Raw genomic sequence first — 17,487 nt, 5'->3', positions numbered from 1 at the left:
ACTTGGCTCTCCGCGAAACAAAATGGTTATAAATTACAACAGGTTGGCTATTATAGCCAAGGCCTAATTCATCATAGTCTGACGTCAAACGATCATCCCCCAAAATCTAGAGAGAGACCCCAAACCGCCTGCCTATATGTATAAAGTCCCCAGAACCAAAAACCAACCTCATCCATCCATCCATCCCCAAAAGTGTGACCCCGGCCGGTGAGAGGTCAACCGTGAATAATATATGAAGAAAAAATGTTAACAGGCATTTTGGGGTCGTCAGAAAACCAAACTTAAAATTAATAGCCTACGAATTCTATTTATAAACATCTTAAATATTAGGTCACATATTTAAAAAAATACATAAATTGAAACATTTCAAAATATATATATATATTGTTTAAAAATACAGGGTGTTATAAACGGTGGTTGTGTCAGGGTTCGTACGGAACCTGGATAACCTGGAAAACCTGGATAAGTCAGGGATATGAAAAATAGGGGAAAAGTCAGGGATTTAAAAAAAATTCCTAAAAAGTCAGGGATATGTCAGGGATTTCGCTTGGTATATCAAACCATGCTTCGAGCAATGCTAAATACGAGCCAGGCGTGAAAAGTGGGCTCTGGTAAATACCTTAAAATGGTCAGGGATATTTCCAAAATTTGGTCAGGGATAGCCTGGAAAAGTCGGGGATTTTCAATGTTAAAATTTTGTACGAAACCTGTGTGTCCTTTTGGTCATAGATTGACCGTTAAACCATCGTTTCTATAATTAAACTTTTTTGGAACACCCTGTATTGCAGGGACACTTGTCCCTTTATATTTCAAGATGGTTTAGGACAAGAATTAAACAATTGTCGTATTGTCCCGTTTAACAGAGACGAAAAATATATTTGTTTGAAGTCGAAGCAAAATAGATAACACGCGAGTTACATTTCCGTTCATCCTGATCATCAAATTGTAATGAACGAAAAGTAAAAGCCTGCCACTGGCTATGCTCTCCCCTTTGGCGCGCGCGCTCTGTCAAGATTGGGTGATGGTGGTTGTATGGGAGGGATGGGGGTGGAGAATAAACGCGCGTAATCCTCACGTCTCGCGCGCTGCTGACCCGTCGTCCATTTGGAGCTCGCGCGCTAGCATTTTTCGCGCTCCCTAAAAGAATGAAACATTAAATCATAATTAAAAGTGAGTCAGCGAAATGAGATTCGGAGACGTTGGGACAGGTAATATTAGAATTTTTGGGGGGGAAGGTGACCCCTTCCACCCCCAGCCTTCCATGCCTTGCCTGGTGCTGGAAAAGATGTCCGTTCACCGTCAGAAAGGACGTTTTGGCGAAAGGGTGACAGCTTTTTCCGGAGTATTGTGTTGTTTCTAATTAGTGCCTCTTCCAATCGGCCGGGTGTCTAAGCCTCGGCTTTTCAACGAACGCCGCCGCTCTCTTTCTCCCAAGAGTGGCGCGGCTCGGCTCTAGACGGACGCCTTCAAAGCCTAGTCCCTTGTCCCGGGCTAACCTGTCACGTCAACGTCTCTCTTTTACGACTTTATTTAAACTCCCTCTCCTTTTCCCGCCAAAACTGGCTGCCCGCTCCCCCTCCTCCGTATAACAGTGAGATTTAAAGGCAAACAAGCCTCTCTAAGAGACTAATACAATAGAATACACCCAACACTCTGCCTCGATAAAGTTGATTAACCCCGTAAAATTATCAAATTAATTCTCCCACGCTCCTAGGAGGCTCGGAGAGACCGAATTCTACGTCAGAACCCTTCCCCCCCCACTCTTTCGAAACCGGTACCTCTCGGTCTTTCAGTGTCGCACATGCGCTATCAGCGCAACAGAGAGAAATTTGTTTACAACTAGGAAGAGGGTTCACTGCTGTGCGCCGCGGTAGGTGCGCTTGAGATACAGAAAATTCCCTTACCTCTTTTATTCTCCTTCTAATTTGTGTGTAGAAACTCTAGTCCAACTGTGTAGTTTTGATTATGTTTGATAACTTCGGTTTCTTTTTCTTTTAATTTACTTCTAGTCCGAGCCGCGATAGCTTGCAGTAAAGCGCGCACTACAGTAACAGTTTGGCGCGAAAGCGGGAAAAGTGTGTGTATAGGTTGTGCACGCGCTTCTGATTTTGGCGGGAAGAGGCTTTTGGCGCGCTTTTCCCTCCAATCCTTCTCTCAGTTACCTTTTAATCTCGTCACTCGACGAGAGGCCCGTTCTCTTGATAAGTAAATTAAGGGGAAAGGTGGAAGGGAGCGAATTTGACGTCACCCCCTGCCCCTACGACCCCCCACGCTTCCTCTGTCTAAACTGCCATCGGGAATGGCGGACGTATATCACATTCCTTTTAAGATTTTAAGGACTTTTGGAAGAAAGACTAGCTTCCAGGGGTATTTTACGTGAATACAGGGTGCTGCAAAAAGGGAGGGTCATTATAGAACCAAACTACAGTGGGATGGATGGTTCTATCAAAATGTAACTAGAGCTATGACATTGCGCTTTACTAGTTTAAGGTTTAGTGTTTTATGGATGATCCCTTAGTATTGTCTTTCAGTTTCTTTCTTCAATTTAAGGGGTCATCTGTAAAAGAATCATCCCACATTTGCTTCGGTAGCATTTTTTTTTGTAACACACTGTATACCTTTAAAAGCCTGCCTTGTTTGAGACGAAGCAAGCCGCTTAAAGACTACGTAACGTTGTCCCCTGTAAAACTCGATTAGAACTCTACCAACGTTTCTTGAATAAATTTATAAATTTTCGATTATTTATTATTTCCCCTTTAAGAAGCGAACAACCGGAAATGGGGTTATCTCTAGAACCGAACCGGAAGTAGACTTATAAGTTATCTTTAAACGGAGGGTGGAGGTGGCAAGTGGGAGAGATTAAGCTAACGGTGACGTATACACCCCCTTTTAATGATTTGTAAAGTTGACATCTAAAAATACCTGTTTTTGAAAAGAAGAAAAAAAAACTCCGCACGATATCAAGCTGCATTTGTAACTATTAATTGAGACTGGAGTTCGATTCGTAATCATTATCATGAATGAATAACGGAGTATCTCATCCATCAATTATTCATGAATGGTTTTTTTGGTTTCAAATCCTGATTCCTATTCTGTATATTCTTCCGAAGGGCAAAAGTTTCCTACCTGTTTTAGGCCTTGGGGGTAACAATTTTTTAAGCCTTGGTCTTTTGTAAATGAATCAAAATTTGAGAAATGGCCATTAACCGGAAACAATGCTTCATCTTTCTTGGGTTTAATAATTCCTCGTCGTGAGATCGGTTATTCATTATTTGTTTCCGTTATTGATACCTTTTTCTTTGGTTCTTAACTCTAGAAAATAGGCCTAATCGACCGTGACTTAAAAATAGGCTCGTAGTTATAGAAAGGGTTACGAAATTGCAGTTTCGAATGCGAATTTGAATTAGGCTTAGGTGGTTTTAGTGTTGACCTCGTGATTTGAATACGAGTTTGATTTAGGCTTAAGAGGTTGACGATTTTAAGGTAATAGTTTGATTTAGGGTCAAGAGGTTTACATTTTAAGGTAATAGTTTGAATTAGGCAGAGGTTGACGATTATAAGGTAATAGTTTGAATTAGGCTTAAGAGGTTGGCGATTATAAGGTAATATTTTGAATTAGGCTTAAGAGGTTGGCGATTATAAGGTAATAGTTTGAATTAGGCTTAAGAGGTTGACGATTTTAAGGTAATAGTTTGAATTAGGCTTAAGAGGTTGACGATTTTAAGGTAATAGTTTGAATTAGGTTTAAGAGGTTGACGATTTTAAGGTAATAGTTTGAATTAGGCTTAAGAGGTTGACGATTTAAGGTAATATTTTGAATTAGGCTTAACAAATTAAAACTTATCGAGTTATATATATGTTTTCATTGATTAGCCTAGAAACCTTAATAAAAGAAAATCCACGAATTAGGCTTAGGGCTTAATTCTTTGACACCGTGAGAACGTGTCCTTTAAAAACATCAATTTTCCCCGATTTAATGGCAGTTAGAACTCTGAGAGATTAAAATAAAAAATTAAACCACCGGCCGGAAACGAGAGAGAGCAGTCTTAAAGAGTAATTAATCACTCGATTTTTAATAATAATAAAAAAGGGGAACATTAAAGTCATTTAATAATGCGCCAGAGCAAATCTCAAAATGTCTCTCTCTCTCTTTCTCTCTTGGTCCTTCCCCCCTCCGATCGAAATGCGTGACCAGTCAATAACCTTGGCGACAAACCGCCAATATTAAGAAACGTGATGGCTCGCGAACATTAACAAAATAAGGATTTAAAATGTTAGCTAGATATCAAAATCGTAGAATGAAGGAAGATCCAGTTTTTTTAATAAAAAAAAAAATCGCGACCGACTCGCTTATCAAATTTATGAGATCGGGGATAAAAACCTTTACTTGCGGGCTAACTGGTCTTCTTAGGACAGTTGATACATCGTTTTAAAAATTATCAACTTCCTTCGAAATGCATTCGAATTGAATTATAATTTTGTTTATTGGGAAAATACGCGACATTTTGTTCGGTCTTTGTCTCAAGTATTTAATTTAACGTTTTCGTTTGTTTTTTGTTTTTTTAGGGGAAGATGGCGCCGAGATGGCCAGCAAGGATGAGGAAATGGCATCTCCCGGCGGCGAAGGTCCGTCGTTGACCAGTAATCTAGGCAACAACGAGACTGACCGCGAAGAAGGGTCTCCTTCATTGGGCGCCACCGATTCGAGAAGTCCTTCGCCTTCATCCGTCTCGGGACAACCAAAGTTTCCTCAAAGATCAAATTCGCCTCCGCTACTACTTCCCGAAGATACCTCAATTTCCCCGAAAGACGGAGCGGCAGCTACAACAGCCACGAATCGTGATAGCAAAGAGGTATGTACTCTAACAAGTACTCGCGCTCTTACCGTAGGTTGACGATATCTTTGTTAGGCTGAAGAATCATCGGACGTAGTTCCTCGGCGGATGGTGGCCGCTGAAGAAGAAGAAGAACCAGTTGCGGCCGCGCCAATAACGCCACCCCCGCCTTTGCCACCGCCCTCGGTCCCTTTATCCCCGTTAGCCACGCCTCCCAACTCGAATCGCTTAACGCCGTCACCCATGGTCGTCCACAAGGCTATCCCCGAAGAGCTTTTGCTCCAACGCTCGCTTCACTTGCCCACCACCGATCTCCTGTCCGGAATGGAAAGACACTCTCCTTCACCCCTCAGGGTAAGACCACGCCAAAATTTGACCTTCAACTATAGGCTTATTCATTTCAATTTGCTCACCTTACCGAGTTAGGCTTAACAATTGAAAACTCCTTTAGCTTATTTTGTTAGGGTTAGCGCTTAATTACCTACGTATATTCTATCTCCATGGAAGATTGTGGTCGTTAAGATTTTTATGTCTCGCGTACCACCCCTTGATAGGTATCGAATCCCGTGTCTCCTAAAGATCAGTCATCTCCCGGTCCTTGCCTCGGAAGATCGCCTTCCGGTGGGTCGGACGAAGTCCCGTTAGATTTCAGTATGAAAGCCGGCAAGTCAGCGCGAGTTTCCGTTAGCAGTCGCGAATCCGTCTCCTCACCGACCCCACCCCCAGAAGGACTTACCGGCGACTCCCCTCTAGATCTGTCAGTACCTCGTAGACGTAAAGAATCATCTGACCACCACCATCATCGACCCGGTAAAGTCTCCAAGTTAGACTGTCCTTCACCCGTAGCTAAACAATCGTCCGCTTCGAGTCCTTGGAGTTATTCCGCACCAAAATCTAGTCCCGGTTTCCCAGCGGGACTAAAGGTAACCGAATCTCAAATGAACGCCCCGTTGAGCGGCTCTTGGAACGGCCTCAAGGTTAGTAAAGGCGGTCATCATCATCATCATCGTGGTGCTTCTAGTTTGTCCGCGAAACAATCGTACGCCGGACACTCGCGTAATCAAGCCGTTCGGGGACAACATTCGACGGTGGCGCAGTTGGCGCAATCGGTGGCCAATGCGGGATTATCGGTGTCGGAACGCGGCGGTGCTGGTAACGCCTCTAGTTCTTCCTCAAAACCCGGTAGACAAAACCCTTGGCAAACTCAGTGGATGAGTAAAAGTAGCGAACAGTCTAAGGCGGTGTTTACTTGCGTTTTTTGTCAAGAACCTTGTATGAGTTTGGCGGAAATGACGCTTCACATGAAGAAGTCCCCGAATTGCGGTAAAGCCGCGGGGATACAAGCTTCGATACCGTCGTGCTTACCGCGCTCGCCGGTTCCAACAACCGGTGGCGCTGGCGCTTCCGTTTCAACTCAAAGCGGAAGTACCGTGGCTCACGCGCACGCTTCCGGTTCCGGTACTTCTCACGCGGCATCCAGCGCCACTTCCGGAGGCGGCGGTAGTGGCGCGACGAAAACGCCATCGTCAGCCGCGTCATCGTCTTCGAACGCGTTGCAAGGCGTCAAAGAATCTATGCCCTTGCCGAGAAAATTGGTGCGCGGACAAGACGTCTGGTTGGGCAAAGGGGCGGAACAAACGCGTCAAATTTTAAAGTGCATGTGGTGCGGGCAATCTTTCAAGACGTTGGCGGACATGACGACGCATATGCGCGTGACGCAACATTACACGAACATAATCAGTCAGGAACAAATCATCTCTTGGAGGACCCCCGAGGACAAGGTAGCGGCTCAATCTCAAGTCAACGCCGTTTTGACGTGTAAAGTCTGCGATCAGGCCTTTGGAAGTCTGAAGGAACTCAGTTATCATATGGTCAAGAACTCTCACTACAAGGAACATATACTCAGGTCAATCAGCGAAGGAGGGGGCCGTCGAAGACAAACTAGGGAAAGGAGGAAAAAGAGTTTACCCGTCAGGAAACTGCTAGAGTTGGAACGCATGGAAATGAACAAGCAAGGAGGAGCTAGCGGAAGTGGACAGAATCACTCCTCGGCCGCCGAGGCCGCTAACGCGTCAACCTCGTCGCGCTCGCATCATCTTCATTCGGCGGCCGCTTTAGCCGGCATCAAAGTGGAACCGGCCGTTGATGGGAAGATCACTTGCGAGGAATGCGCCGAGAAAGTCGATGCCAAAGACTTTGTCCGTCATATTAAGAAATGCAGCGGGCAGAGGAATCATCAAGCCAATCTTACCAAAGTTAAAACGGAACCGCCGGATGATAGCGGAGGCGGGACGGCGTCGGCCTTATCGCTCACTACTACCTCCTCGTCGTCGGCTCCAAAATCGTCTTCGCCCGACGCTAAAAAGACGCTGTCCGCGGCGGGAAAGGCATTGCTCAAAGACGGTCGCGTCACTGCCTCGCCCGCCGATGACGCCAAAACGGACAAGGGTGCCACGGACAATAGCTGTGATAGCGCCGAGTCCACCTCCGTACTCAACGCCATTGAAAGATTGATCGAAAAAAGCTTCGAGCATAAGGGAAGACGCGGGGCCGCCAGTACCGGCATCTTGCAACGACTGGGAATCGACGAAGAGGTCTACCCGCCCTGGCATCCCGCCAGCTCACCCGGGAAAATGACACCCAGGTAATTAAAAACCTCTTCGATACTCTGAATTTATTTAATTAGGCCTATGATCTTACGCGTGTAAAGTTTAAAGAGCAAGGTTTAGATATGTCAGGGTGTTCCAAAAAGGTATACTTGATAATTATAAGACCGAAGTACAGGGCCCCCAGAGGTCCTATAATTCCTATAAAATCCTATATTTTTAAAACTGTCCTATAAAATCCTATAATTTTGGTTAAAATCCCCAAAAATCCTATAAAATTCTATAATTTTGAAATTTGGGCGAATTCTAAGCAAACCATCGGTTAAACCAGGATTTGGGTCTAAAAAAAACCATGAAATGGAGATGGTTTCCCTCGTATGTAGCTTAACTAGTTAAAAATAGCTCGGTATATTATGGTTCTGATAACAGAACGTTCAGTGTGCTCCGCCATTTATTTTAGTGTCCCATATAATTCTATTATTCTGGAAGCCCCTGTTTGTCACAGCCCTAAGTTTTTAATATGGTTGGATGGGGGCAAATAGGACTATAACATACTCAAAGGGCATACCCGTATCGCTAGTAGAACCAGAGTTACGAGCCTGCAAAGTTTAGTCTAATGCTATTTCTATGGAGGGGGTTGTTTGTTTACGTTTTGCTTAATTACTTGGCCCCTGTTTGTCGTAGCCCTACGTTTTTAGTATGGTTAGATGGGCGACAAATTGCACTATAACATATCCAAAGGACATCCCCGTATCTCTAGTAGAAACAGAGTTACGAGCCTGCAAAGTATAGTCTAATGCTATTCCTATGGCGGGGTTTGTTTGTTTACGTTTTGCTTAATTACTTGGCCCCTGTTTGTCGTAGCCCTATGTTTTTAGTATGGTTAGATGGGCGACAAATTGCACTATAACATATCCAAAGGACATCCCCGTATCTCTAGTAGAAACAGAGTTACGAGCCTGCAAAGTATAGTCTAATGCTATTCCTATGGCGGGGTTTGTTTGTTTACGTTTTGCTTAATTACTCGGCCCCTGTTTGTCGTAGCCCTACGTTTTTAGTATGGTTAGATGGGGGACAAATTGGACTATAACATACTCAAAGGACATCCCCTTATCTCTAGTAGAAACAGAGTTACGAGCCTGCAAAGTATAGTCTAATGCTATTCCTATGGAGGGGTTTGTTTGTTTACGTTTTGCTTAATTACTCGGCCCCTGTTTGTCGTAGCCCTACGTTTTAGTATGGTTGGATGGGGGAGAAATTGAACTATAACATACTCAAAGGACATCCCCGTATCTCTAGTAGAACCAGAGTTATAGGCCTGCAAAGTATAGTTTAAAGCTATTCCTACGGAGGAGTTTGTCTGTTTACGTTTTGCTTAATTTCTCGGCCCCTGTTTGTCGTAGGCCTAAGTTTTTAGTATGGTTGTATGGGGGACAAATAGGACTATAACATACCCAAATGGCATCCCCGTATCTCTAGTAGAACCAGAGTTACGAACCTGCAAAGTATAGTGTTATGCTATCCTATGGAGGGTATGTTTTTGAAAATTTTGTTTAATTACTCGGCCTTTGTTTGCAGTAGGTACTGGTTCTTCAAAAAAAGTAAAAATTAATATTTTAGTGTCCTATATAATCCTATAATTCTGGAAAAACGTCCTATAGATTCCTATATTTTCATGAAAAAAGTTCTATAATTCCTATAAATATTTTCAAAATTCGGCTGGGGGCCCTAGAAGTACCATGGGGTTGGAACACCCTGTATAATTAAGTGAATAATAATTAAACATGGTATAGAATGGTAAGTGATGTTTAGTGTATTCATAAAGGAGTCTTTATAGTTCCGATGGCGGACGAGCCAAATCGACTTCCCCGCTAAGAATAAACTGCAACGATCCCCCGGATTCGGTGGTCTCGGGTCGAGGAATCTACGATGGCAAAGAGCATTCGCACCATCTCTACGAGAACTTCAACCACGTCAACATGGTTGGTTGCGGAAGCGAAACTAGTCGAGGTTCGACGCCCGCCAGTCTGATGAACACCCTGTCCCCGGCCAGATCCTTGACCATGTCTCCTCACCGGACTCATTCCAGTATGACGGGTTCAACCAGCGGAGGCAGTCCACCGCCTTCGCCTCATTCCGCGCCTACGCCAAGCCCCTCCCCCTCTCTTTCCTCGCTGAATCAACAAGCCCTATTGAATACCAAAAACGAAATCAGCCAATCAACTTCCAAAGATGATGAACCCGCGCTCAGGTCAGTTTCATCTTTAACCTTTTGTCGTTTTTAAGTCGTGGACCGTTAAATTGTATTTGGCCTTCCTTCTTTTTGAGTTCTTGCCACGCTCTCGTATTGACAGTAATTGTAGGCCTACCTAATTTATTCCATCCCAAGTACTTGTCATTCTTTATGAGTATCAGAGCTGATAAAGAAACGGCGCCACGCTTAAATCTTAGTTAACTTTCAGGTCTCCAAAGTCCTTACCAGCACCTCAACCGAGTAGCGATCATCCTACGAACGCGCATGACCAAGATACGGACATTGAAGATGACGGTGGTGAATCGGAATCTCGCGCGGCCTCGCCCATGGCCTCGCATTCGCCAACGCCACCGAAATCCGTCGATAACGTTTCGCCCGCGCCTTCCAACGCCGCCGGTGGCGCCTCTTCCTCGACACCCCTTAAGAACGTCATCGCGCCGGCGCTTCCCGACAGACCCAGTCGTTCTAGTAGCGTGTCCAGTTTCGAAGACGGTGGTCGGACCAGAACCTCTCCAGTCAGCGATAGCGACGCTAGTCTAAGACCAGTTTCCTCCGCGGAGGAACAACCTTTAGAACTTGTCAAATCTTCCTCGTCGGGAGCCACCAAACGCAAAAAGTCTTCGAGACATCATCACCATCGGAAGAATTACCACCAAACGTCATCGAGTACGTCGCGGAAAAGAAAGAATTCGGAAACGGGTGCCACTGACCAATTAGGAGCCGACCATCCTTTGCGCGAGTTGCAAAAACTACTGGACAAAACGGACGCTCACTTATCCCGACCTCCGGCCGCCATTCAACATAACGCACCCGGTCCCGGTTCCATTTTGGCTTTCAGTTGGGCCTGCAACGACGTCTCGGCAAATTCGGACAGTCTAATGAAATGCGCCTTTTGCGAGACGCACTTCATATCTAAAGGCGCTTACCGACATCACTTGAGCAAGATGCATTTCGTCAAGGAAGCCGGTGGTAACGCCACTTCCGGTGGTTCCAACGCCTCGGCTTCCACCTCCTCCGAAAGGGACAACAATAATCAAGACGGTGGTGGTGGTGGTGGTACCAGGACGCGAAACGGTACGGAGTCTTCCTCCAAAGATAGCGGCGGAGGTGGTGGCTCAACGGGACATAACGCTTCGTCCGCCAACGCCTCTCAACCATTACCATCTTCTATTAATGATGAAAGTACGCATTCAAAGTTCTTAAAGTACACCGAGTTGGCCAAACAGTTATCTAGTAAGTACGTCTGATTAAGTCATTAATATCGGTACTTAAATATTCCTCGGTTCCGCTTCTCGCCACGCGTTAAGTACTTAAAAGCTTCCCGTGATGACACACGCGGAGACAACAAGTACTTCCGGTGCGCGCTGTTAAAGTACTTATCAAACAAGTACTTTCGGTGCGCGCTGTCAAAGTACTAATCAAACAAGTACTTTCGGTGCGCGCTGTCAAAGTACTAATCAAACAAGTACTTTCGGTGCGCGCTGTCAAAGTACTTATCAAACAAGTACTTTAGAACTAAGATCTCTCTTAATTTAAAAAGAAATGGTGGATTTTAAAAAATTAAATCTCAGACTTTTTGCAAGTTATTTCAAAAATGAACAATCTGAGACGAAAATAAATAAAATTTCGTCGCGTCAGACAACAACATATCCTTTAAAATAAGCATTCCAAAAAAACAAATATTAATGATAATTAAATTAATTACGGGGTTTTGACAAATGGGGTTGAGGGTTTTTTCCGACATCGTTAAAATAAACTAAATTCGGTTGATTGTAAAATTGTTACAAATAATGTATTATAAAAGGTGTCATTTGACAGAGAGGGCCAAAATTGGGGGACACTAGAACAATTTTGAGGAAATACAAAAATTATCTACGTGATCTAAAAATTAAAATTAAATATGATCTAGTTAAGTTTTAATTTTAATAAAATAGTAATAATAATAATATGTGATTTTTTATAAATATATATAAATATAATTTTCCCTAAAAACAAATTTGAATTTCAAAAATAATCTTTAATTTCAAAATGGTCACATAATTCAAAGTGGTCCTCCGGAAAAAATACCAAATGTGTAAAAAATAATAATCATTAATTCTATAAAAAAAATCTACCTCCATCTTAAAAGCCTTTGAATCTCAACAATAAATAATCGACGGTACGGTATTTTAGGTTAATTATAATTAGTTTTTAATAATTAACAATTAAAAAAAAAAATTATATATATATCAAACGTGATTTAATTCATTTTATTCATAATGAAAATGAAATTTATTCATTACGAAAATGCGTTACGGAAGGTAGGTACTTTCATGAATAAATACGAATTCTTTCACGAATATTACAAAAAAAAAGCAAAAAATGGTGGCCTTTATTCTAGAATAAATAAAAAAAAATTAGGTTTGAAATCTTTTTAATATTTAGATTTTAATCATTATTAAAATTTAAATATGATAATAATAATAAAAATAAAAATAATAACGCTTCTGATGTACCGGTAATACAAATAAAATAAACAAAAACTCAGGATAACCATAAAAGAAAAAAAAATAAACAATTCAAATAAACAAAAATTACTCGTGAAATTATTAAGATTTTGTTTTGTAAATAACAATTTGAAAGAAAAGATAAAAAACATACTGAAAATTATTCCATGATTAAACCTTAAATTTAAATAATTTTCTAAATTTAAAATTAATCGCAATTATTAGAATTGTGGTACATACCGTAAATGTTGTCCTAAGCCTAACTTTAATTTCCTTTTAATTTAATCGTTAATTAACTTCAAATAATTAAAACAAGAACCCGTACCCCTAAATTACATAAAACCTACCTAAAACCAAATTCAAAATTTAAATAAAAATGTACAAAATAATGTGTTTTTTTGGGAAAAAAAAACAAATAATAACGACGTAATAACAATAACGCTGGACCCTCAAAAAACAACAACAACAAACCTAGAAAGAAACCAAGAAAAATTGAAGAGCTGTACATTGTTATTTATTATATATAAATATATCACGAAAAAATTTCATACAAAAATTTCATTAAATTTTCTTTCTTGTCGAAAAACATTCTCTACTTTCTTTGGACTAACTCTTGTTCATGGCAATCCTTGTTATTTCTACGTGGAACTTAGTAAAGTCTCAAGGTGGGTTCTGCTACTAGTAGGCCACGTGCATCACGACAGCGTGATCGAGTGGGCTGTGATATAATGCAATGGAAAATTTAGCAAAACTATATTACATCTCGTAATGTTACAACACTGAAGAGCGAAAGTGCGGTAAAAGGGTGTGGGACGGCGTAGAACTAGCGCATGCATACAACTTAGCAAATGTCGCGACCCTTAGCAGTGGGCTTTGCCCTAATCCATAATATCTCTGGCAATTTAGCTCGTTTTTCGCGTTTAAAGATATAGGCCTAATTCTAGTTAATTTCAATGTAATAAAACTATTTACGTTAATTTTGAAACGTCTGCGGACGGAAATAGACAGAAATGAACCTTCGGTAATTCCCTATGGCCACGCCCCTCATTGTCCTTACCCGTGGTAAATATCCCTGCTTTAAGTTATGTATGAAGTGCGAAGGTTATCACGTGACCAAAAAACCGCAATTTTAGTTCGGGGCTGCGCCGCGACACGTGGCCGCGATAATTAGAGGAATGGATGGCAAGTTTCAATTTGATTTTGGTTTATTGGTATGTTTTAATTTTAATGAAATAAGATTTGATTATTATAAATTGAATTACAATGCCTTAATTCCTGGGTAAATTGTTAACAGATATCTTCGCCCCGTCATTATGAAAACTGTAAGATAAAAGTGCATTGTTGCGACAGCCTGTTTTGTATTTGAAGCCTTCGGCCAGCCACCGTTTGGACCAAGATGGCTTCGAGTAAAGGTAAGACGTGTATGTAAAATGTTTTGTAACGTAACGTGTCGTTAGAATTCTGCCTGGTAAGGATAGTCATCGGACAGTGAACAAGTCCAAACATGTTTTTGAACAGTAGGGAAGATGGCACTATTCAAATACCCCCAAAGTTACACCAATATTGGCTTAGCCTAGGAAGTAATTAGTAATTGAAACGCGTGATCATTGCCCCTGAATAGTAATTTTATAAACCCGTAACCCTTGGCATTGGTTAATTACTGACGAGTAATAATTAACACCGTAATTAAATTAGATCTAAAATAGGCTACGAAAATTAATTCAACCATATATTCTACTCTCCTCTTCCCTTCCGGTTTCTGGGGGGGGGGGGTTACTTAATGATAAAATAGAGGGGGGGAAGATGGCAATTTTTCTCAGCTAGATGACTTCCCACCCCCACTGAGAGAGCCCGGGCACCTTTACTAAAGGACCTTTAGGCTATTTTAGACTTTAAAACAAAGAGACATTGTCTGGGTCTGATTTTGACCGACGGGGGGGGGAGGGCGCGCCCGTTTTGATTTTTGCCCCCCCCCAAACTGATTAATTGTTGAAAAATGAAGCTTGCCACGAGGCCTTGGCGTCAACCTCCCGCTTCCACCCCCCTCTCACCTTTCAACTCTCTCAAAATAATCGCAACTTCGATCCCCTTTTAAATATATTTTTTTTTAAATTTATTTAAAGAAGCGTGTAGGCCTACATTTCATAAACCCTTGATAGTGATGGGGGGATGCTGCAGCGCTATTTAAAGCTATGCGAGCGCCAGGGGAGGGGTCACGTGAAGTTTAAAAGCGTAGCAAAAAGCTAAGCTCTAACCAAGGAGGGGGAAATAGACGAAATTCGTTCCCCCAACAATAAATAAAGAACAAAATTTATTTTGAAAAATTTTAAAGATACTCCCTTTAATTTAATAAAGACATGCAATTATTTGCATTCTTAATTATTGTAAATATTAATTAAAGAGATAGCCCTCGTTTTATTTCCTCATTTAAAATATAAATACTAGCAGAAGTAAGATGAGACTAGAAGTAAAGAGCTCTAGAATTGGTAATAGATCCTGGCACTAGTGAACAAATTTGAGGATTTTATGCCGCTTCCCACGCGCTAAAACTAGAGAGATAAAAATAGGTCGAGTTCCAAAAAATTTCCTACCCCCTTCCCCTCAACCTAAAGCCGCGGAACACGGACGCGGGTGCTTGAATCTAGTTCGGCCGTCTACCACCGCGAGCGTCTCACGTTTTGGAGGGAAAATTCAGAAATCGCTACCAGAGGGCCAACCGTTGGTGTGTTATCAAGAATATTCACTTTCGCCAAGTGAAGAATTTGGTTAGCTCACTACTTCTAGTCTCATCTTACTTCTGATACTAGTATATATTATCATTGATAGTTAGGTTGAATAATTAAGCAGGCAAGTTGAATAACACTATCAATTCGCGAACAATATGCCCGTTTAATATGACACCGGTGTTTTATAACGCGAATACGTGACATTAACAAAATAAGATCTTGTATTTTGCGACGTAAATATTCGTCGGGAAGCGTTACGGCCTTAACGACGCGTCAGCTTTAAAACCAGAGCTAAATCGTTAGGGGTACTTGTCCAAAATTGTCATTCGTTTGTGTCAGCGCTCCCTGAAATGTTTATGACATTTTGAAATGGATAAAAGATATCGGAATGCCTTTAATTACGATATGAATATTCTAAGCTCCATCTCATCCTTTGAAGCGCGCTCCTGGTTGCGAATTATGTAGTACAGGGTGTTCCAGCCGTTCGTGGGATGGTTCTATGGGAAATCATGATCAATTTCGAGTCGGAAATGTAACTTCTAATCATTTTAATTTAATTAGCATTGTCTCGCAGTTTCTTGGCTAAATTAAAGTGGAGGTAATAGTTTTTTACGTAAAACGGTCGTAACTTGTTTAGAACAAAACTGATTTCCCATTTAATATTATTGTGAGGTTTAAATTTCTTCAAGTTGTATACCCTATCTGGTTTTGAAGCTACGCGTATAAACAATGAAACGATATATTTCGCTTTACCACTTGGCAAGTTTTAGGAGACGCGTAAATTACAAATATTAATTTATTAAAAGCAATCAGTTCCTCACCGTGCAGGTTTATGCAAAACACCTGCTATTAAATGACTAAAAAAATTACCAGAAACCTAAACCATAGATAAAGATATTAATCACTATCTTATGGGTATAGGAATGCATACCGCTAATAGGAATCATTGTGGGATCCTGGAAAATACCGAGGGGGTAGACGCTCTAGATCTCTGTGTACGAGTTCGAAAGAGTTCAGCTTTGACAGTGCATAGAGTTCAAATCCTTCGGAACTCAGAGTTCAGCTTTGACAGTACATTGAGTTCAAGTCATATTGTACACCTGAGTTCTCAAGTGTCTTCTCCCTCGGAAAATACCGGGAAAAGTCAGGGAATTTGAAAAAGGGTGTAAAAAGTCAGGGAATTTTCGTTGCATACTGACTTGAAAATGTGTAGTCACGGCCCACTAGGCGCACCAGCTCAAATACGGGACAATGATATCGTTCTATAGGCCTACATTAACTGTTTCTGATAGTTCCTAATAAAGTTTTATTAACTACTAAATAGTAGTTTCAATTAAAACCTGTGATAAAATTAGCATAATTGTAAATACAAAGCCGATGATAAGTATGGAATTTTTAAAGGCTGCATTCTTACTTTTCTGTTATAGTGTAAGTTTGAAAATTGTATAGGGAAATTGGCTTTAGATGGTTAGGGAAAACCTGGAAAAGTCAGGGAATTTTGAAATTAAAAATCTGTTGCAACCCCTGTATCTAGACGGATTTTGTGGGAAGAACTATGGACTAATCATAATGAATGACGAATTTTGTTTTACCAATCTGGTGGTGTCAGTCCCATAGTACTTTAATTTGTGAACTTCTAAGATGAATCTCGGGAAATGAGGAGTTTTCGGGGCGTCAATCTTTCGGGTCCCGTGGGAATTTTGCGAGTTGTAGCGGCGCGGGCTGCCTGCCGCCTTGATAGAGCTATACCCGACCGAATCTCTTTGGCTACTTTATCCGTGATTCTGGTGCCAACGAAATAGCTACCGAGGGTTTACTTTTTGCGGGGCCTTCAAGCCCGAGCTAAATGAGTAGCGGGGCCTGATTGGCCAATTCAAACTTTCTTATTACGTCTCCCAAGGTTTTTCGGGGATCTCTAGCTATAGTTTTAGCTATTCTACTTTTAGCACTGCCAATCAGGCCCGTTCGCTTTACAATTAAGACTGCATGCATGCTTCCCAGTCTTGACTTCTTTAGCTGACCCTAAACTCGGGCTAATTTAAAATTTAAAGTACCCTAAGATAATAGGCATACCATAGAGTAATTGCACCGAGTTTCGTAACCGTAGTGTTTAAGTAAAGGCCACTGTATTTTAAAAGGAAAAAAATAGAATCTTCCACTTCTGTGTCAGTAACGCTTACGATGAAATTAGTAAGTATCATTATAAACTAGTCATTGCTCAAAGTGTTTTTAATACGCCCTCTACAGTCGATTCTAGTAATTCTTGTAAAAAAATTACCTTGGCTAAATTAGGTATTAATTCGAACGCGACCTTGGCCGTTTGATAAAGAGCGAGTCGGGGTCAGTATTGGTCAGTCAGTCCAATGAGGGTGCGGGGATAAAAAACAGGCCTGGAAATTTTACAGCACGTCCGGGGATAGTCCAGGCGGCCTAAGAACAATTTCCCGGAACTCGGACTGACTGACCATACCTATAGCTCTTCTAGCTGACTTAGGTTATGGACCTCAACTCTCTCTCCCTCTCTCTTTAGTCTAGGTGCTCCAGAGATGGACAAGAGGGAGGGAGAGAGAGGAGGGAGGA

At 41.6% G+C, this 17,487-nt stretch overlaps 1 protein-coding gene across 3 annotated transcripts in view; it reads left to right on the top strand.

The window, feature by feature from the left end:
• Positions 1–12,767, top strand: part of LOC149651214 (uncharacterized) — a 133,901-nt gene extending 121,134 nt beyond the window's left edge. For 2 of the 3 annotated variants that reach the window (XM_089848028.1, XM_089848030.1), the window contains exons 2-6: positions 4,567–4,853; positions 4,911–5,189; positions 5,390–7,479; positions 9,267–9,692; positions 9,904–12,767. In XM_089848028.1, the coding sequence (XP_089704154.1) occupies positions 4,567–4,853; positions 4,911–5,189; positions 5,390–7,479; positions 9,267–9,692; positions 9,904–10,942 (4,121 nt within the window). In that variant the 3' untranslated portion in view covers positions 10,943–12,767. The remainder of the gene's footprint in view (positions 1–4,566; positions 4,854–4,910; positions 5,190–5,389; positions 7,480–9,266; positions 9,693–9,903) is intronic. The other variant, XM_089848029.1, reaches the window with a different exon arrangement.
• Positions 12,768–17,487: the final 4,720 nt, after the last annotated feature.

The sequence above is a fragment of the Phalangium opilio genome, unplaced genomic scaffold, assembly GCF_054372755.1.
Source record: "Phalangium opilio isolate 3A_F unplaced genomic scaffold, DU_Popi_V2 ptg000082l_1, whole genome shotgun sequence".
In the NCBI taxonomy this organism is placed as follows: domain Eukaryota; kingdom Metazoa; phylum Arthropoda; class Arachnida; order Opiliones; family Phalangiidae; genus Phalangium; species Phalangium opilio.
Note: the sequence above shows the minus strand (reverse complement) of the source record. Positions and strands in the feature narration are given on the sequence as shown.